Source organism: Onychostruthus taczanowskii, unplaced genomic scaffold (assembly GCF_017590055.1).
Source record: "Onychostruthus taczanowskii isolate IOZ18803 unplaced genomic scaffold, ASM1759005v1 scaffold26, whole genome shotgun sequence".
NCBI classification, from domain to species: Eukaryota; Metazoa; Chordata; class Aves; order Passeriformes; family Passeridae; genus Onychostruthus; species Onychostruthus taczanowskii.
Window position 1 is genome coordinate 6218237 of NW_024499906.1, and position 21284 is coordinate 6239520.

Genomic DNA, 21284 nt, shown 5'->3' on the forward strand with positions numbered 1-21284 from the left:
ATTGATGCCAAAGACAAAACTAAGGATTAGATACGCTTGAGGTGATGGTCGGGAATACAAATAGGTTACAAAGGGCTAAGATGAAATACACAAGTAATTTCCTTATGGCACACAAGTGTACACTGCAAACCAAGTAAATTCAGAGTAAAGAATAAACTTACCAGAAAACAACCTAAACAAAATATGGTGCCATATGGAAACTTACAGCAAAGGCACATAATTAATCTTACCTCTGTCCTCGTAGTGGGACTTGGCACTCCCTGTGCTTATGAATTATAAATGCAGCAATATTTGCTACAGATCAATGCCTTTAGTCCAAGAAATATCAAATTAGTTGTTAATCAAAACAGACTGTTCCTCTCCTTCTTTGTGTCCTGTATATATAATGCTAACATGAGGCAGTTTAACCACTCATTTGGAGATATTAATGTGCTATAAAAATCCAGATTAAAAAAAATTTCCAAACCCTGAAAATAAAATTAATCTGTTAGAGGAGCTACTAGGTATTCCAGCCAGCAATGCTGATCTCTCATGTGGCATTGACACTTGTATGGAAGTGTTAAGCCAGCAGCTGCCCTCTCACGCAGCCTGCTAGCTCTTTGTTCTTCCCTAAAAAATTTTCCTATCTTCTTGTCCAATGCAAACATCCAGTCTGACTTCCTCATCTGAGAAACAAAAAGTAAAAAACCCCCAAACAGTAAAATCCAATACATTTCCCTGAATGTCTCACTGCATGGCTGCACAGATAACTCTAGGGGGAAGGCAGAATAAATAGGACTTAGTAAGCTGTCACTGACACTGTAAGAAGCTGCTCTTCGAGTTACTCTGTCATTGTAATGGCTCTTTCCAGCACTGCAGCTAAAAGCAAACATTAGAGGCTTTTAAGGCTGGAAAATTACCAGAATTCTCCTGTCCCTTGGTGATGTTTGCTGTGACTTGTATTAAATACAGGAGCAGATCATATCGTGCTATATCTCCCCTAAGGGTTGGTTTGATTCTCTTCCTCCTCATGAGCTATCAAATGAGCCTTGAGAAGCTGTAGATGAGCAATACTTGGGGTAATGATTATGGAAAACATCGTTAAACTCCAGTCACCCCCAGTATAGATAGAACCCTACGATAGTTGCTGTAAAGCTGAAGGTGGACAGGCCCTTTCCTCCCAAGAACACCTTATTTGCTTTTCAGACGTGTAGCTCCTGCCTTGGGAGCTGTCCTGAGCACCCTAATCCCCAGGGATAAGATGAGCACCATGGATCAAGCTCAGCTCTGCAGAGGGCAGAGTCTCCTGCTTTCCTTACCCAAAGGTAATAAAACACCAATCTGTTGCCGTGTTTTTGAGACATGGCAAAGCTGGCACAGGTATTGGTGTAAGAAAGAGAAGGATTTAGAGAGCTGTATGAAACAGCAAGGTGTGGGAAAGTAGAAGGACTTGAAGTTGCTCTGGTCCTTTCTGGCATTACATGATTCATGTGGTGTGTGGCAAATCCTCCACAGATGCATTGTATTGCAGTGGAATCTCACCAAAATTCTACTTCTTACCTAAGCCCTTTAGTTCTCTTTTAATTTATAACTTCCTTCCTTAAAGCTTGCATCTGATCCTGTTGCAGAGGTATTTTATGTACCGTGAATATTTGCTGCACTTAAGATTTCAATGATCCATGAACTACAGAGACCATTTCTTCTGGAATACCTTTAGCTTATATTTTAAGCTAATATTTTTTATGCAATATGGAGATCATCACAAAAAGCATGTTTATGGATGTCTTGGAGCTTGAAAAATTTGCTATAATTAAAATAACCCTTTTATGGCCTTTTCCCATACTACTGGCTGCTATGCAAAAAACCAAAGTAATTAAATTCCTTTTTAGGGAGGGTTATTGAACCACAGTTGTCTTTTGTATAAAAAGGAATATGGAAATGATGTTCTAGGTCTCAGAGCTGGAAGCAATATTATTGATTCTAGCCAACAGCTGCATGAACATTATTTCTTCTGTCTATTTCTTGCTTGTGCTAACCCACAGCTCCACTGGAGGCAAACAAAAATTGGGTATTTTTCTCAAAGCATCTGACACCTGTTAATTTAAGGAAATTTTTATCAGTAGCAATGTGTAAAGAAGAGCCCAGTCAGTCACATCTTACAATTTTCTAATAACAGCACTAATTAAAAAAAAATATATATCCAAGCATTCAAAGGATGATAGATGTCTGCTTTTAAATTGACAAATTTCTGCCATAGTTTTCAAATTCTAATGCATTCAGCTATATTGAAGTATGAACATAATCCAGCTTTTGCAAGGTACTGAATGTTGGAACACCTATTTCTGCTACATCTTTTAAGGTGCCTTGTTGGAAACAAATAGGCTCTGAGTCATTTTCATTGAGGAATTAAATGCTGTTGTTCCTGTATTAGTTAAAAAGTAGCAAGAGATTATCAGTACCCAGGCTCACATTTCTATTGTTCTGAATCTATCTTATTCATAACCTATATTACTGTTAAAAGGCCTAGACAGTGGAATTATATATTATGGAAATAGAAGTGTTAAACATTGTTTCCATGTGTTTTGGCAGTAATGAGTCAGAGCTAAACTCAGGTCTCTAAATGTCTCTCTCTTGTATGTTATAAACTGTGCCCTGCAGTTCTGTTGTGTTAAAAGCCTGCCTCTCTGGCCTCTCTTTTCTGCAGAAGGTGTTCAGCTCACAGATGTCCACGCTGCTGGCACAGGTGGGATGTCACTTGCCTTGGGGTTCTGAAGGTAGAAATGCAGTGAGAAGGGAGTTGTCATTGCAGGGAGGGATGTTGTGGACTCTCACATCTTTGTGTCACTGGCGTGGCCAGGTAGTGGGTGAGCAGCACCTGACACTTGGGCTTGTCTTGCAATCCAAGTAAGCAACAGCTGTGCAGGGGTAGAAACGTGTTCAGCAAAACCGAGTATCACCACAGACTACTCCCAGTTAATATTTTTTTTCGGACAAGACACTTGACCTTTGCTAATAGCTGCAGATTGAATGGTCTCCTAAAGTTTTACCTAAAAATAATTGCACTGGGACTAGATAAAGCACAAATCTCTTTGAACTAGTATTGCACAATCTACTTAAAGGTTCTTATTTTAAGAGTTAAAGTGCACTGAGAGTCTTAGTGCAACAGATTAGATCCTGAGCATAATTGCTGTATGATTTAGCTTTCATCATCTTAAAAGCTATGACCCACTTTCAGAGCATATGCCTATGCTGCATTCAGAGCCATAAGTGCAATGCAGATGCACTGAACTGACCTTGAACAGAAGTGCTGAAGTGCCAAAAACAGCTGAGGTGCCTGCAATCACCCAGCTACAGCAGCACCCATCCTACAACAAATGACTTTGATCCTTTGATCCAAATTTTCTTGCCATGCTCTTTTCTGTTCCACAGAAAAGATTTTGTTTTTTGATGAATGAACACTCTCATGAGAGGTTTCTTCCCAAATATTCCTGAAGCTGAACAGTCTCAAACATTGTCATTCAATGTGGAAATGCAGTGTCAGGATGCCACTAACTGCCTATGCTCTCAGGGAAGATGGTTGCTACAGCCGTAGGGTAGGACATTCTAGACTTGGTTTCTGCTACTTATTCTGTGTCTTTGGGCAAGTAATTTCAGGTCAGAGGTAAAGTGCACTGAGAGTCTTAGTGCAACAGATTAGATCCTGAGCATAATTGCTATATGATTTAGCTTTCATCATCTTGAAAGCTATGACCCACTTTCAGAGCATATGCCTATGCTGCATTCAGAGCCATAAGTGCAATGCAGATGCACTGAACTGACCTTGAACAGAAGTGCTGAAGTGCCAAAAACAGCTGAGGTGCCTGCAATCACCCAGCTACAGCAGCACCCATCCTACAACAAATGACTTTGATCCTTGTGTGGGTCTAAACTGCAAATTTTCTTGCCATGCTCTTTTCTGTTCCACAGAAAAGATTTTGTTTTTTGATGAATGAACACTCTCATGAGAGGTTTCTTCCCAAATATTCCTGAAGCTGAACAGTCTCAAACATTGTCATTCAATGTGGAAATGCAGTGTCAGGATGCCACTAACTGCCTATGCTCTCAGGGAAGATGGTTGCTACAGCCGTAGGGTAGGACATTCTAGACTTGGTTTCTGCTACTTATTCTGTGTCTTTGGGCAAGTAATTTCAGGTCAGAGGGAACAAAATACTGAAATGATTGCCTAATTTCTGCTTAAGGCCTCCTACTGCAATATCTTGGTCTTGCTCTTCCAGATTCCTCTTTACTAAATGAGACTTTCCAACCTCACTGTGTTGCTATCAAGAATTCATGTGTTATGGTGTGAGGCAAATGGCAAAAGATAGCTGAATTTCTAAGATAGATAAATGTAGTAACCAAAATGAGGACAAGAGTAACCTAAGTCTGCACAACATGAGGTGAAGGCTTTACTTGGCCATGCCTGGTGCAATTCTCAGTTGGCTGAAGAATCCAAGCTCTGGTGCACTTGAGCACACAAGAGAACTGTATCAGTGCACATCTGCTGTCTTAATGCTCTTATTATTTAGTGATTACTGGACCACAAAAAGGGGACTTTCCATCCCTTCTCTTCTCATTGCTGTCTGTCCACTTGTGTAATTAATATAAATCTTAGGGTACAATGCACTGTCCCAGGTTGACAATTTCTTCAAATTTCTCTTATCTCCTCTTCCCTGTTTATCTTTTGGTTCATAACTTTATAGTATTCTCATTGTTATTTGTTTTCTTATATGCAGTCAAATAGATTCTTTGTTACTATAGTGGGAAGGGGCACATAAACCACACAAACTCAACTAATAGATATTGAGGCCTTAGTTCCCTTAGCTTTCTGGTACATTTTTCCTCTTTCCCCCCCACTTCCCTCCCCTCTGCTGCAAGTATTTTTTAATCAGTAGGTCCAATTTCATAACACACCATTTGTTATTATAAAGCTGCCTCCAAAATCTCCTCAACTTGTATCCATCTCAGCAGTTTGTTTGCACTTTATTGGTGCTATTAGCTCTCATTGATTCCCCAGAGGTTTCAGTCAAATGCTCATGTAATTGCAGTGAAGAACAGTATTTCAAATTCTTCACATACTTAATGAAGATTTTATAGGAAATCTAAAAATAAAAATATTTGTGTTAATGGTGGCACCATCTATTGTTTGTCCAAAGCTTTCCATGATGAGCTCCTGTTCCCTATGTTTATAACTTTGCCAAATGGTAACAATAGGGAATAAAAACTTCCCTGCTGGGCATCTGCTCATTTAACTGAAATTTAAGTGCATACATAAAACAGTTCAGTCCCTTCCAAGAATGTGGCTAGAAAATATGTGCTATTTTATGATGCTAATTTCTGTCTTTCATTTGGAAACTCCAGTTGGTCCCTATGCTTATAGGAGGGACATGAAACTAACTGTAGATGAGTTTTGTATACTTAGTATCTCCAGAAAAACGAACCCAAATATGGCCAAGTGTAGACTTTTAGGGCAGAAAAAAAATGCAGCTAGCACGCTTTGTAAATCTCTGCTGCAGCTGTGTGCTAAATACCTTGAAAAGTCTGCCTGAGCTGGACACCATTCCTTCTGGGCTGTGTAATTGCAGCTCTGGGCTGTCATGGCCTTGGGTTCTGTTTTTCCTGGCCTCCTAATGTCCCTCTTTTTCTGGCAGGTGGTAGTAAGGAGAGATAAGTTTGGTTTGAATATAGGAAAAAATCAGAGCTAGAGCTTGGACACATGAGCAGTTTCGGACTAGGATAGAGAAAAGGCAGAATGGGATGATGAGGGGAGATTTGGGCTGGGTGAGGAAATGTAGGAGTCTGGGACTGGGAATGAGAAGCTGGGAGCGGGAAAAGATGAGTCTGGATGGGCTGGAAGCAAAAGAGGTCAAATTTGAGAAGGACTGGGAGGAAAACATGTGGCTGCTTATACAGGATCCCTGAAAAGCTGAGGGGAAGTTCATGAGGAGGCCACAGTCTTTGATTAATCCACAGACAGATTTGACCTTTGCCTGTTCTATTGGGGACAAGGCCACTGAGAAGACAATCATCTGCAAAACACTCTGCAGTGTCCTGGCACTTGCTGAGCCAGTCAGCTCCGACCCTGGTGCTGACCATTCTGCTGAAGGCAAACTCAGGAGGCAGAGAATCAGGTGCATTTTCAAGTGCTTTAAAAAAAGGAAGACTAAGCAAAAAATTTCTCTGCATTCCTACCTTCTCCCCACAGCATTATATTAGAAGAACATGCAGGTTTGTTGTAAAAACCAGATATTCAAAAAGTAGGAACTCCTGGAATTCTCTGTGACTTTAATTTAGCTGTTGGCTCAGGATTTGCATTACAGTCTCTGATCATAAAAAAGAATGAATGGCTATCATGGAAAGCTTTGGTTGCCTCAGGGTCACTGACCATGATGTGACTATGTTTAATATGGGCAAGAGCTGCACAAAGGTCACCCGTTGTGTATGTGTACTGGTTATCCTGAAAATTAAATTCCTGATGCATGATAAATTAAGAAAAAAGTGTATGAGAAATGAAATAGAAATACAAGAATAAAAATAAATGTGGAAATTTATTTTAGAGACATTTATTCAGATAGAAAATTGTCACATTTTCCCCTTTGTCAATGAAGGACTAAACATCAGTTATGATTCAGTGGCAGAAGGAAATCAGTTGTTGAAAAGACAACATCTATAGTGAAAAAAAGAACAATCCATAAAAGTAAGAAGTCATCATGTGCTGAAAATAAGTAAATAAAATTCTTAAAATACCAGCCAAAGATAAGATGAACTCATTCAATTACTAGGAACAATGATAATGGTTTAGGCCCATGACTAGAAAAAGCAGAAAAAAACAATATCAGTGATGCAGAACAGGCGTAAATATTTCAGAAAATTATTCTTCAGAATACAACAGGGTGTTCTTGTATTCTGGCAGAATCATACACAACTTTCAACATATCAGCAGTTAAAGATATTCAGAAAACACCTTGCAATCAAAAAATTCCAGAAGACTGGGAGCCTGTGCCAGAATTCAGAGGGTGTGACAAGCCACTAATTATAGGCTTGTTAGCTTACATCAGTTGTAGGCAAAATGACAGAAAAATGACATGGGCCTTCAAAGGAACTGACATATACAAATATAATTATTGCCATCAATATGGTTTAATGAAAATGAGTTATTGTAAAGCAAGCCTGATTTAATGCTTGAGGAATTTATATAGCTAGCTGATAAAAATACTGTAATATATTTAGATTTATTAAGGCTTTTGACTTAACACTGGGTGGTGTTCTGTTAAAAACACAAGTGCTGGCCAACTTTCAGAGGTTTTATTGCAGATATGTTGCAAATATAAGGCACACCTCGTAATTAGCCTTTAAATATATGCTTGTCTTGAAATCAGTCTTCCTCACTTCCCTGCTTAAATATCCATGACCTGACAAGAGTCAGGTAACTTGGAGATGCTCTCTGTGAATGAAAGGTGCAGTGTTGCTATGAATAAGTGCCTAGGATATGTACCTCCAACAGAGCTCAGGACATATTTTATGAGTTTCATGTGAATATCCCAAATCCTAGTTTTAACAAACTGCAGTGTCCAGGATTAGGCACATTTGGCACAAACGTCCACACAAAGGCAATTTGAGGAGGTTCTACAGATTTAGAAGTTTGCTGTGAAGCCAAACTCACTCAAGGACTGGACCAAAAGCTCCCCATGCTCCAGTGTTGGTGGGCAGTGCTTGCTGAGAGAGATGTGGAGCCCTGTGACTTGTCCTGTAAGAGATGCTGCTGCAGAAGGACTTGCTGGCCTGAAAACAAGGAAGTGGCCATAGATGAAAAATGTGAGGAGCTTGCTGCTGGTTTGTATGAACTTGAACCGTGTTGTATGTACAAATAGAAAGGCAATTTATAAGTTTAGAATAAAACTTCTGAAATTGTTACAAAGACTGATATCTCATCAGAGCACAAGATATTATAGTGGCATTGTAGAAGCTCCTACAATATATAAGCATTATAGTAGCAACCATCCTAATAATTTCCCATCTTAGTATCTTGGGAAAAATCAATTGTTTCTTTGTAAGGATGAAGAATTCAGAATTTTTTTGTGGACAAATAACCAAACATAACAATAACCAACCAACCAACCAACCAGTAAAGCACTGGTCTCAACATCTAGTTCCTATTTCCCTTTTTTTTTTTTTTTCTGTAAAAATAATCTCTATCCCCTACCTATCCTGGAAAGCTTTAAATGGATGTTTTCCATGATTAGCACTTTCATTCTTACTTTTATTTTTCTTCAGAGTACTAAGAACATTTGTTTCACTTTGTTAGCTATTTTCATTCTTTCTAAACAGCTGTCTAGGCTCTCATGAATCAGATAAAGGATATACCCTTGCCCAAATATATGCCCAAATGAGTTCAGGGAAAGGCAGTAAGATCCCTGATTTTTTTTTTTTTCAGGGAATTCTGCTATTTCTCTTTCATTTGTTAGAATCACTGAAGACCAGTAATCTGCATTACTGCTTGGATGTTGTAGTAATAGCAGTGTATTCAGTGCCATAGGCAACACATGGAAAAAACATCCCTACTTGAACTGCTACATGTAATGTAAGCTGTGCAGGCTGCTCTGTGTTTTACACATTAACAGAGATGTACTGATCACAGATGGGGGGATGGGTGAAGAATTGCTTTTCCTTCCCCTTCTCCCTATATACATTTCACTTAGCTCTGCTGTTTCAATGTTCAGCTCCTATTGTTAAAAACCGAGTGTGAGACATTAAGAAAGCACTTGAAGGTAAAGGAGATGGCTGAAACAAAACTGGGAGAGAACAGAAAAGGACATTCATGTAGTTGTCCTTAAACGGGTGCACATTGAGAATGTAAGGATGTCCCTTACAGACAGATTCTGCCGGAAGGTGAGCACCCTTCACTCCCATCAGCTTCTGCAGCATGGGAGGACCTTCTGGCATCTCCCAGGAGCCAAACCATTGGGAGAAAGCAGCCAGAGCACCACCCAGACCTGGGCACTTTCCGGGCCTTCACTACATGCAGGATTTGAAAGTCCGCAGTTAACAGGGTTGCCTTTATTTTTCCATGTCCAAGAGAAGACTGTAACTCCACCTGGCAGTGAGAAGGAAAGTTATTCTGCTGGCTGTGCATTGCCCAGCCTGATAGTGTGTATCTGGAAAGAGAAGGAGGTAAAGGGAGGGGTGTTGTCTGCCCAGCACTTTAAGAACCTGGACTTACCCCATTGAACCATTTTTGAGCTCTTTTGCAGACAGTCTTACTAGGAACATTGCATACTTTTTCTTCCCAAGAGGAATCTATTGTTTCCATCGAGATCCTTGGTATTATGCCTCTTACTTCATGGTATGCACTCAGTCACCAAACACACAGGCCTCTATATATGAAATATGATTTGATTCTTATAGTGCAAGAGATTACAGCCAGTAATTGTCTTCTTGCACTTTTTAAATAAAAATAAGAAGAACTTGCCCTAAACAACAATCTGTCATTTAGCATCATCTTTGGCAAAGACTGAGATGCTCTCATACAATGGTGTGATTTCAAAGGTGACAGGGACGAGGGACAAGTTACATGGCATTTGGAGTGAGGCTGCAGTGGAGAGTGCCACCTCTCTAGCACAGCTCATCTGAGCACTGGTTCTGTCTGTGGTTCCCACCCACCTCCTACGGTGTCTGGTCACTCTCTTGTACCTAGCACATGAGATTTTGGAGTGGTGGAAAGTTCATATCCCTGTACTGTGATTGCAAGATCCAGACTTCACTGGAAGGCACCAAGGGTCTACTGTGTGAGGATTCTGCTCACCTCACAGATGATGCAAGCTTGGGATGCAGTGCTGGGAAGTGCTCCCTGCTACAGGTGGAGCAGCAAAGTCACACCTAGAAGCGCCGTCTCACCGCCTCAGGTCCCTGCCTCCACACTTCCACTGCACCCCAGCTCAGCCCATGCTGAGCTCCAGTGATCCAGATCACAAGCTGGGAACTAATGTCAAGTGATTACAGGTTAGAGGCTTTGTAATGTGCTGGAAGAAACTAAGATTGCTCTAAACTAAGTGGTGTGTTCTGTAACTAACTATGAATAGAATGCCTCTAAAATATTGCTTACAAACTTACTTCGTATAGAGTTATTATAGTTATTTTAGATGTGTTAGAGAGTTATGATGAAGCAGGATAACTTGCTGTTTTTCTGTCAAAGAAACCAGGAAATTATATACTTCTTGCTAGTTATGCAAAATTATTGTTTTTGGGAAGTTTAATATGAATTGCTCAATGCCTTAATCTTTATGGAAGGGATGAGGACATAAATTGCAATTAAATGGTAAACTTTGATCTTGAATCTTTGCCGCTGATTTTCAAGACCTGTACCACAGTACTTCCAGCATAGCCAATGTGGATTTAAGTTATTTTTGATCACCTGCAAGACACTATCAGCTGCTCTGGCATCCTATATGAAATAGAAAAGAATCAAGAATCAATTGCTCTAAGATATGCATTTTCTCTGTAGCAATGCAGCCACAGTTCTTGAAATACAAAGTATACTGAGTATCCCCTGCTAGGCCAGCACTTCCCATGGCCATGTACCAAGGCAACAAAATCTGGGCGAAAATCTGTCTATAAAACACATACAGCTTCACTTCCATGAAAGTGATTTAAATCTAGTGATTAAACCTGAGAGGACATGACTTATTCTTCATAAAATATTGCATCTTGCTATCCTTACTGATGTTTGGGGGCTATTAGGACAACCAAGAAGGAGGTTACTTTTTGCTAGTAGAAGTCTTATTCTCATGGTGCTGTTATTGCAAATAACTATTGTTTCAGTGGCCCTGGACACATATTTGGAAAACAAAGATACCTCTTAGGGGTGGAACACCTTCTGGACAGAGAGATGCTCGTGGTCACCTTGAATCCATATTTGTGCACATTATCAGAGCATATCTGGCTACTAACATGTTTTTGGGCACAATTCCCCATTCAAGAACTGCATGTTTTTTCCCAGTGGCAGGTACCCTCTTTGCAATTTCACCTCCAAATTTATTGCTGCCAGTTGGCTGGTATCAGCCACATGGCTGGAATAAGTGAGGACAAGGTCTAAACACAGTGCTGGTCAACTAAAATAATTTATGTGACTTAAGCCAGCTGAGTGGTTTGCAACCACCAGGTTTGTGTTGGTTCACAGCTTTTACTGAGTTCCCAGGTGTTTCAAGAACTTGTTTATACCAGAGAGATGGTGGTTTGCAAGGATTATATTTGGGCTTGCATGTAGGGTTGAGGTGTTCTTTCATTTCCACTGCTGCTTTTGGCCTTTAGGCCTTCACTTTCCCCTTTCTACATGACAATGTTTTACCAGGCAGTAGTTCTCTTTGGTCCCAGTGTTTTTGCTGTTCTTTAAAGGGATATAAAGCATTCTACCTGCTGTCTTTCCCATAATCATTAACACAGACTTTACAAAGTTTTTGCCTTGTGTGCTCCACCTAGAAACCTGAATTCAGCTGGCTGGCTCATGTCTTCTGTCTCTGAATTTTGCAATAGACTGATGACTCGCTATTTCAATTTTCATTTCATGTGTCTGTGCTAATAGTCTGATGTGGGTAGGAAATCAGGTTTGCATAGTTTTTTTGCAACAGACATATAAACTGTTTTATTTCAACAGCATACACTGGAGGTATTGTGAGGCTGCCAGCAATGTGTCTCCATAGATGTTGTCTCATTGCTGTTGACAATAACTAGTTGTCTTTATTTTTGTTAGAAGACAGGTTATGTCTTACCCTGATGGCTTCTTCCCTAACCAGATGCTGTTTCAAATATTCATAAAGGCAAAATCCTGGAAGATAATCCTTCCCCAGCTTAGGTATGTCTTGTTTTGCTCTCCATAGTTCAAACACATATCGGCTCTTCCTGTTTCAAGAACAAGGCTCCCATCACTGTTGCAATCCCCTGAACCTCTGCTGAAGTTGATACAATGTAAGAATGGCTATAGTTATCACTCTATCACATTGCAGATTTCAAGGTTGTCTGAAAAACTTGAAAGAAACTCTGCCAGTTTACAACTAGTAATGTGAGCTAAATTAGTATTTCAAGTATGGACATGTAAATGCATTGCCTTTAACTCCTTAGTAATTTCCAGTGTTTCAATGATACTAAGTTTCATTTGGGTTTTAGTTTGCATTCAGGTCCATTTTGATGACCAGTTAGCTGAGAACTGAGCTTGTGGTCATGATCTCTTGCAGCTTCTGTCCTCTTGCATCAGTGTCTGTGCAGAGCATCTCTACCATGACAGTGGCACTGAACCTTGCCAATTTGCCCAGTGTATGTGGGGGTGTTTGAGGTTCATTCTGTGGCAATTGAGTCCCACCAACCATCACTCAGGGTGTGTTTTGAGCCTGCCCACCTGCTAGGTCTCAGGACACAGTGAGAGAGATGCTTTCCTGAGCTCCCAATGCTTGTCACAATCAGTGGCAGGCACTAAGAAGCACTTCTTTTTCTGTAGCAGTTAAATAATTCTGTTCCCTTATATAGTGAGCTTGCTTGAGTCTATGTAAGGATGAACCTTGTTTGTCTTCTAAGTAGTGACTATCCTGCTTGTCTCCTTTCTGAGCTCCTGCTTTATATGCAAGCTTCCCCCTGATCTCTTGTCTCCTATCAATTAATTGTTCTCTTCTTCCCCTGACCCTTTTTTATTTTCTTTCTTTCTGAGTATTCTGAGAGGTAGGTGTTCTATAGATGGATTTTTCAGAGCTATTTCCTGATATAGCTTCCTTGCCTTTCAAACTCCTTTCACCAGCTTTGCAGCAAGTAAGCTCCAGCGCACTGTCTGCTCTGCGTAGGCTACTCATTCTCCTGGTGGGTCTGCTCTGTGTAGGCTACTAATCCTTCTGGTGTGTCTGCCATGAACTGCTCTTCCCAGGAATGCTGTGAGCAGTGCAGGGTGTCTGTGCTCTAATTGAAAGGAACATCTTTCACTCTGTGCCACCTGATGCTTCAGTCTGCATACTTTTTCTCTTGAGATTCTTCTAGTAATTTTCTTTGTCCTTTGTCCTGGTGCTGTTTGTCAAGCTACCAAGGATGTGTAATGTGTCCTGAGTTGTAGCTGCTGTTTTGTGTGGCAGCAAACAGAGGCAGCCTTGGAGGCTGAGTGCCACACACTTTCTGTTTGACGTCTTACTTAATGTGTATGTTGTTTCTGTCCCCAGACCAGACAGCTCGTCCATCTGTAATATTCATGTGAAGAAAGCATTGGTGTACCCTGACTGTGTCTGAACTACTTCACACAATTCCTTCTTCAGCATTATCTTAGAGCACACGGAGCATGAGGTGAATTTCTTCATGCTGAGGTAAAGTAAGGCTTTCCTGCTGCATGTTCTGGAAGTGCCATGTCTAGCACAGGACAGGTACCCACACTGAGGTCCCATGTTCTCTTGTGAGGGACCAACTCCCTGCACATAAGTCCCCACCCAACTCTGATCTTCACAAGACACATGTGCCTTGCCATTTGCCTTTTTTTTTTTTTTTTTTTTTTTTTGCCAATTTAGAGTAATATAATTTTTTTTTCTGCCAATTTAGAGTCATAGAAATTCACTCTGAAGCTCTAAGGCTCATGTGTCCCTTAGCTGTGGTACTTTTTGTGCATTTCTGATATGAGTTTTCTTCTCACAACCATTATGTGTGACCCAATGGGCAGAACAGTCACCTGTCTCCTGATACCATCCATAAGACTTCCTTCTGCATTCTTCTCTCCTCTGCTACACTCGTATCAGCTTGCTGAAGAGTATCCGCTCTTTTCCTCCTAGAGCTGCTCCTTTTAAGCTGCTCTAGGTCTTATTGAAGAGACAAACAAATGCAAATACTGTCACATAGGAACTGGTGAGGGCAAGGAATGGAAGGGCTCTTGCAGTGACACCTTGTCACTAGCTTAGTTTAGCTTCTGTGCCAGGATGTGCCCGCTTAGTGATCTGACCAAAGTCAAAATATGGAGCGTGACCTTCCAAATGCATCTGCATAGATGGGAAACTGGTGCTGGTGTGATTGTTCTGTAGTGCTTCCAGTTTCTAATCCTTTGTATCTATAGGAACAGAGTTAGATCTGGCGCAGTGCTCAGGCAGAGCAGAGAGAAAGCGAAGGCAATGTACAGCGTCAGTTCTATGCAGGTTTTTTTTCTTTTTTTTGCTTTCCACAGTCTTGGTAACATGGACAGTTTTCATAGTGTACTTCCAGAAGTTTCAACATAGTGTGTGATAAGCACAGGTCATGCCTGGATTGCAGCTCAGCTGCTCAGATCAAAAAGCAGTTTAAATCAGTCTTGATCCCTGATTATTGATGTGTGCCCTTGCACTGCTATAAAGTAAAACCTACATCTTTAACCCCTGCTAGGCCAAGTGCCTGTGTCGCCCCAGCCTTTCTGTAATCCTAGCTATCCTGATGCTGCATGTCTCAAGAAGGAAGGCTCTGCTGATTTGTGTGCCTTTGCCAGCCACAGGATCCTCATGTGAGCCTAGCAGGGCAGGCAAGGTGGGCACACGGTGTCTGCCTGCAAGCAGGGTAACCTGCTGGCTCCTCTGGGCTTTGGGGACCTCCTTCAAATAAGGCTGAGAAAGGTATCACTGCTCATCTCCCTTCAGCAAGATGCTGTGAATCAATTCTCAGGACTAGTGTTAGGGTGAGAGGTCAATGAAGAGAAAAATAAAAACCTTTTTTTTCCAAATAAAAATCAGCTTTAGAAATAATGTCTTACCAGAAGTGGGGGAGGAAGGGACATGGTGTTCCACTGGTGATAAAACTTCACAAACCTCACCAGAAGACAGGCCAGATTCCTTACTGTAAAGACATGATGCTGGAAGAGGAATTTTTCATCTATGCTGCCTGAATGTTTTGTTCTAAATTTAAAATTTCCAAATAAAATTCCATTATGTTGGGTAATTTAATACACAGGAAATCTTCTATGCAAAGTCATTTACAGTATTTCAGATTTAAGTGTTTAAGAATATAGTCCTTAGTTCATTAAACTTGCATTTAAAAAAATCACATTAAAAATATAGGGGGAGCCTAGCAGTTTGTTCTTATTCACAGTTTATTCAACTTGAATTGAATAATGTTTTTATTATGTACTGTTTATCAACACTTTTCTTGAAATTGCTGAGAAGATGTAGCTATTTATCTATTTCTTTACGCTTTCCAGCAGCATGCAAAGATTGCACGCAAACTGGAATTAAACATTTTAACAAAACCAAAACATGCTGTGACTAGTGGAAATTTGTGGGTAATACAATCTTCATGGCCCACCAACAAGCTTTGTCAAAAGCAATGTAATACCTGGGCACAAATGTTGTGGTAACTGTTGGTTAACTTTGGATAAGGGCTGTTCCAAGGAATGCTGTAAAGATTTACTCTCTGGTGCATCCAAAATTTTCTTGAACTTGCGGTAGTACACTGACTTAGTCATGCCAAAAACTAAGATCTCCGCATCAAACATGAAGAACTGGCAGTAGTAGGTATGAGGGGAATTTGCACTGGAGATTAAGTTCAGGGGTTATATTGTAGGTGTATTATAAATGTAATTAGGGTAAAAATAACTCCCTTCTACTCATCGACCCTACAGCTTTTTCCTTAATGTAAGGCATCTCTTTAAAAACACTGTGAGGCTGCTTGCTGACACTTTTACAGTGATACAATGCACATAAAACATAAATGAAAAATGCTGATACTGAGGATGTATCTTAATTATAAATAACAAGTTTACTGAGAATGTATCTTAATTATAAAGAACAAGTATTTAATAGATGCTATGATATTTTTATGTGAAAAGGTCCACCTCTAACACCCTTCCTCCCATTTTCTTAACACATTTTTCCCCAGTGCTGTTTCTGGTTGTGACTGCTAAACTCGCTGTGATGTCTCCTGTTTTTCAGAAACTTGGGCTTATTTCCTTGTGCCAGTTAGGTCTTCCTTGTCCCTGCAGCACACAGCAGTTTCACCTCCTGGAGCTGGAAAGGCTTTGGTTTAATGTCAACCATTGATCACGGCTCGCGGCAAGTGAGTTAAATGTAATGGTCTGTAAAGCACAGGTCAGGGGTGATGTTGGACAAGTCCCGTTTATCTTTAAACTCCGTAACCCCTGTGGAAACACTTGGCCTTGCTCCTCTCCATCTCTTGGGCTCAACTTTGCCAAGCTGCAGAGAGCAAGGGCGAAATAAACCAAACCCATCAGCCTCACCCGGTGGGAAAGGTCATCCCACGGCAAACTGAACGGGTGGTGGCTCCCATGCTTGGTCTGTCACTAGAGACCCTGGGAGGGTGGCTCTGGGGCAGGCTGTGCGCAGCAGCCACAGACAGGGGTGAGCCGGCCGCTCACGGCACAGAAAGCTTTTCTGCAGGGCAGATGCTCCCCAAGGCCTCGCTCGGTGGCAACAGCGGCTGCAGCCTTTAACTTCCCAGTGTGGAAAGCCGAGCCCGCACACGCTGCTGCCGGCACACCTGCAGGCTCACACCGCCCGCCACCCATCCAGCCCTCGGGCCCTGCTGGGGGGCAGCTCCGCCGGCTGCCCGCACAAGGGGCCCAAGCCGGCGACGGGCAGGCCTCCCGGGCCGATTTTACAGGGAATGCTGTGGCAAGGAAACAATGGAGAGCCGCCCCCTCTCCGCCTCCCCGCCGGCACCTCCAGCGCCGGGAGCAGCGCGCCGCCGCTAGGTGGCGCCGCGGTGGGGAGCGGTGCCGGGAGGGGCGGAGCATGCGCAGTGGGCGCGCCTCGCCCGGGCCGCGCGCCTCCGCCCCCTGCTCGCGCCGCCGCCGGGAGCGGTAGGAGGAGGAGGAGGAGGAGGAAGGAGGGAGGGAGAGAAGAAGGAGGGAGGCAGGTCTGCTGGCCCTCTCGGGTAGCCCCAGCGGCGAGGGAAAGATGGCGACGCTGGGAGGCGAGTCGCAGCCCTTCCCCTCTGCTGCTCTGGCGGCGGCCGCCGGGGTGGGCGGCGGCGGCGGCGGCGGCAGCGGGGCGCTGGGTCTGCAGGCGCCGCTGAACCGCGGTCTGGAGCGGGCGCTGGAGGAGGCGGCGCACTCCGGGGGGCTCAACCTGAGCGGCAGGAAGCTGAAGGAGTTCCCGCGCAGCGCCGCCGCCCTCAGCCACGACCTCTCCGACACGGTGCGGGCAGGTGAGCCCGGGCGAGCGGGCGCACAGGGAGGGGGCGGCCGGGCAGCGGAGAGGGCGGGTTTGTGGAACCGCCCGGGACCCCCTCCCCGCCCCCTCAGAACCCCCCAGCCTCCCAGTGAGGCGAACACCCACTCCCCACCCTTTCGTTCGCCTTCCTCCGGGGCCCGTCCCCGCACGGAAGCCGAGCCCACCCCCATCTCTCCGTGGACCCTGTGCTTTCTTTATTCCCCCCGCCTTGGTGTATGAGGTAGGTGTTTGCTTCCATATGGCTGGATCTGTGCACGCTCCCCTCCATCCCCCCGCTCGGCGTTTGGTGAGACAGAGCTGCCTTTCCCAGGGCGCACTGGGGGAATGTGTGGGGAATTCTTGCTCGCACCTGTCCTCTTCCTCCTCTGGGGAATGTGCGTCTCTGTGCCACCCTTCCCTGACTGCTGAGGTTTGCGGTGGCAGCCAGCCCACCTTTGATTCAGCCTCGGGAGGAATGCGCACACGCTGCCAGGGTGGATGCCTGCTGCTCGTGGGTGAACCCACCTGGCACGGACGGGATGCAAGTCCGTCTGTAACCACATAGAGATACTCATGTGCCTCTGAAAGTGTCACCTGTTTGCACCTCCATGGGGGGAGGCATGTCCATAGGAAGACTGTTTGCTGTGTAGATGCCTCAGGGAGCATGCAGCCTCTCACAAGTGCCAGTCGTTCAGCACTAGGGTTGACATGTCCCCTTAGTGTCCTTCCAGCCATGTAACCACAAGTGCCAGCTCTATGCAATGCTATCTTACAGGGCAAATGTAGAGAGAAATCCTTGTCTTCACAGGCACTGTATGTACTCTACAGTGGGGGACACCATCATCACATAAATCTGCAGAGGGGACAGGCCTGACAACCCTGCAGGCAGGAGTGGTGGGGGGACATGTATTCAGTCTGTGTTAACTTGCTCTCACACCTTTTTTCCAACGTGAAAAAGGGCACACTTATTTCTCACCTAGGGAGGCAGACCCACCTCAAAGGGTCATGTGAGTTTTCCTGCTCCTGTTTATCCCAGGTGATGGAACCTAATCCCTTCTTTACATGGTGTCACTGGGTAGAAGGGTGCAAACCCTCATTAGAGGAATATATTATTGTATTGCTTCAGCGTACGGCCTCCACATGCCCTTGTGTCCCCAGTTGCCTGCTGGAGATAGTTGTCTTGTGGCAGCAGAGCAGGAGATGTGTAGTCACTTGTTCTTGTCCCACAAAACATGCTATACCTACATGCAGACATGCGATAACGTGAATCTAAATTCTCATCTACTCCTGCACGTGAGGGCATTTATGCCTTCCTGTATATGGAGACCCACGTGCTTGTTGTGTCTGTCCCAGAGTTAGTGCCTCAGATGTATGGTAGTGTCATGTGTTATTGTTGTTTAACTGTTGTACTTGATGGCTGTTGCTGAGTGGATTTCACATTGGTCTGTGTGAGCACCTATATCATTATATCAATTAAAAAAAAGTGAAGGAAGCTTGATGAATGAAACTACCATGTATTACAGTTCTAACCATTAGCTGACTCAGGGGAGCTATGTGTGTTGGTTAGAAGAATGACTTTCAGCTTGCCATCCCAAGCAAGGCGTTTTTTTATCTCATTTCTTTTTCAAAGTTGAATTCTAGCAGACATGCTGCAATGCAAGATAAATAGTTTGGAAATCCAGAAATTCGGCTTGTTTAATATTGAACCAAACTGTTTTAAAAAACAAATTGTATACTGAATAGATTGTATACTGGGAAGAAAATAGTTTGATTGGTAGTGACTGCATGTGAGTAGCTGTGTATTGTTTACGTATGTGCTGTACAGGCATGAGCTGTGTGTAGTATGTAGAGGTGGCACCTGCTTCTTACATGCTTGCTTGTTCTACTGATTTTTCTAGGAAAAAAAATGGTCTTTATCTTCAAGCATTATTGTGCTTTTGTCAGAGTTTATATGGAAAACAGTCAATATGAAATTGAATGTAGAGTTGTGTTTTCATTCTCTTTTTGTTTGATATAAACAGCAGTGTAGATCAACCCGTGTCTTAATCTTGTGACAACAGCAGCCCTTTTATCATTGTCCCTTTTTAGAAGAGCACTGTGTTAATCTATGGTTGCTTTAAAGTTTTGTTTGTAATAGCTTGTTGTAACTGTTTAATGGGAGCTGCCTTAAAAGTTGTGTGTTGATATATTTCCAAAAAATCCATGTTTTTTTTCCCATTTGTTACATTGCATAACAAATATATAAACAGAAGAGATGCTTGGCTTAAGGCCAGATTTCTGAAACTCTTGGGGCAAACTCTTGGTGGGAATTTTCTCTTCTGCTTCCTCTCTATAAATGTGCATAGTATAAAACTTTCTCGTACTACTTGGAATAGATCCTTGAAATGAGTGATTTGTAGTTTTGAATCTGATGTGCTGACATGTCTCTAAAGTCCTGAAACATTGGTTTTTGGGGTAGGGGTAGTCTTTTACTGTTTTTTTGAGGGGAGGAGAGGATTGCCAGTCTCACTGAAAAATGAAGATACTCCTTGATGTAGAGGAGATGAGTCGGGGGGGGGGGGGGGGTTTTATGCCCCTGAAAGGGGGGTAAGTTTATAGCCCTGAGAAGCAGGGAATTTCCAGAAAACTGAAACCATGTCTGCACTTGACAGTGTTTTAGTACTGCAGACTGAAAATGTTTTTGATTCAGAAAGTGATCATCTCAGCTTCTTTTAAATAAAATATTATCAAACTTGTTTTCTAGAAAGGTTCTGAGTGCTTTTCGTAGGTCTGAGGAAGAAAAAAGTGGTCAACTCTAAGTTCTCTGTTCATGCATTTATTTTTTTCTCGAAGTTAGAAGTCAGATTTATGTAGCAATTGATGCACTTATGAAAGGGACATGGCTTGTTTGCCTTTAGCAGCTGGGATGGGATAGTTTGATTTTTCTAATTCTCACTGCAGCTACATTCTGTAATAACTACAGAGGCTGAACTGTACTTGTCACTTTCTATTCCTATGGCTTCTGGTTATGCTTTGTCTTCTGTGACTTTTCTTTGCATTAAATCCATCTTGGTTGTAGAAATGTGATAGAAAATTTCTTCCTCAGTCTTTGAGAGTTCTGCTCAAGTGTTGAGAGACCTGGTCAGGTCTCTGCACACAGAATGGAGTTTTCATGGTATTCAGTACTGTTAGAAGAAAATAAAACCTCTATGTAAAGTGTCTTAAGTTTGGTCAGATGTTTTAAACCACAGCAGTGTGAATGCAATGCAAAAATAATTTCAAAAATAATAAATGCTATTCTTATCACTTTTATTACAGGCTGGGTTATGCGGAAGGCAGTGGCACAGCAATCACATAGTTCTTAAGTAATAGCATGCAATTATATTCCTCCAAACCACTGGGAATGCTGGAAGCATGTTACTAGATAAAAGAGCAAGCAAAGATGTAACCATGGCTGTGTACTGTATTACTTCAGCCTCTTTCTGTGGGCTTTGATTGTATTTCTGAAGACAGATCCTCTGAACCTGTTCTGGTGAATACCTGCTTCATCCATTTCTGTTGGGTGGGTTAGGCACAGGAGGAGGGATTACTTGCTGCTGCTGGTAGTGACCTGGCAGAGAAGAAAATAAATTCCTTAAATTACATGCTAGATTATTAGAAAATAATTACAAATTGAAGTATTTTGTTGCTAGTTTGGACAGTATGAAATTTTGGAAGGAATGTGTATTTTTTTTTGTGCAATAAAATGCTCTCTTGATAAAAGAGCTCCTACCTGCTGTTTTTTGAAGTGTTTCTGCATGGACTATACTTGTCTGACAATGCTGTGTTGAAGACACCTTTGCCTGGCAGCATCTTTGACATAGTTGTTTTGACTGTGTAACAATGGACTTGCTTTCAAGATGGTTGGAAAATCACAGTATCACTGTGAGCGTTGGTGCTGGTTTGGGTGAAATATGTTCCTTTTGTTCCTTTTGCTGATGACATCAACAGTAGTACTTCTTTTCCCCCCCACCTTTTTTAAAAATTAAGTATGGTGTGCATGGAGCTCAGAGCAACCTTATCTAGTCAAAGATGGTGCTGCTTCATGCAGGGGAGTTGAACTAGGTGACATTTAAAGGTTCAATCCAGCCTAGACCATTCTATGATTCT

At 42.5% G+C, this 21284-nt stretch overlaps 1 protein-coding gene across 4 annotated transcripts in view; it reads left to right on the forward strand.

The window, feature by feature from the left end:
• The first annotated feature begins 16835 nt into the window (after nucleotides 1–16835).
• LRCH1 (leucine rich repeats and calponin homology domain containing 1) overlaps nucleotides 16836–21284 on the forward strand; it is a 116421-nt gene continuing 111972 nt past the window's right edge. For all 4 annotated transcript variants that reach the window (XM_041407332.1, XM_041407331.1, XM_041407330.1 and 1 more), the window contains exon 1: nucleotides 16836–17151. In XM_041407332.1, the coding sequence (XP_041263266.1) occupies nucleotides 16902–17151 (250 nt within the window). In that variant the 5' untranslated portion in view covers nucleotides 16836–16901. The remainder of the gene's footprint in view (nucleotides 17152–21284) is intronic.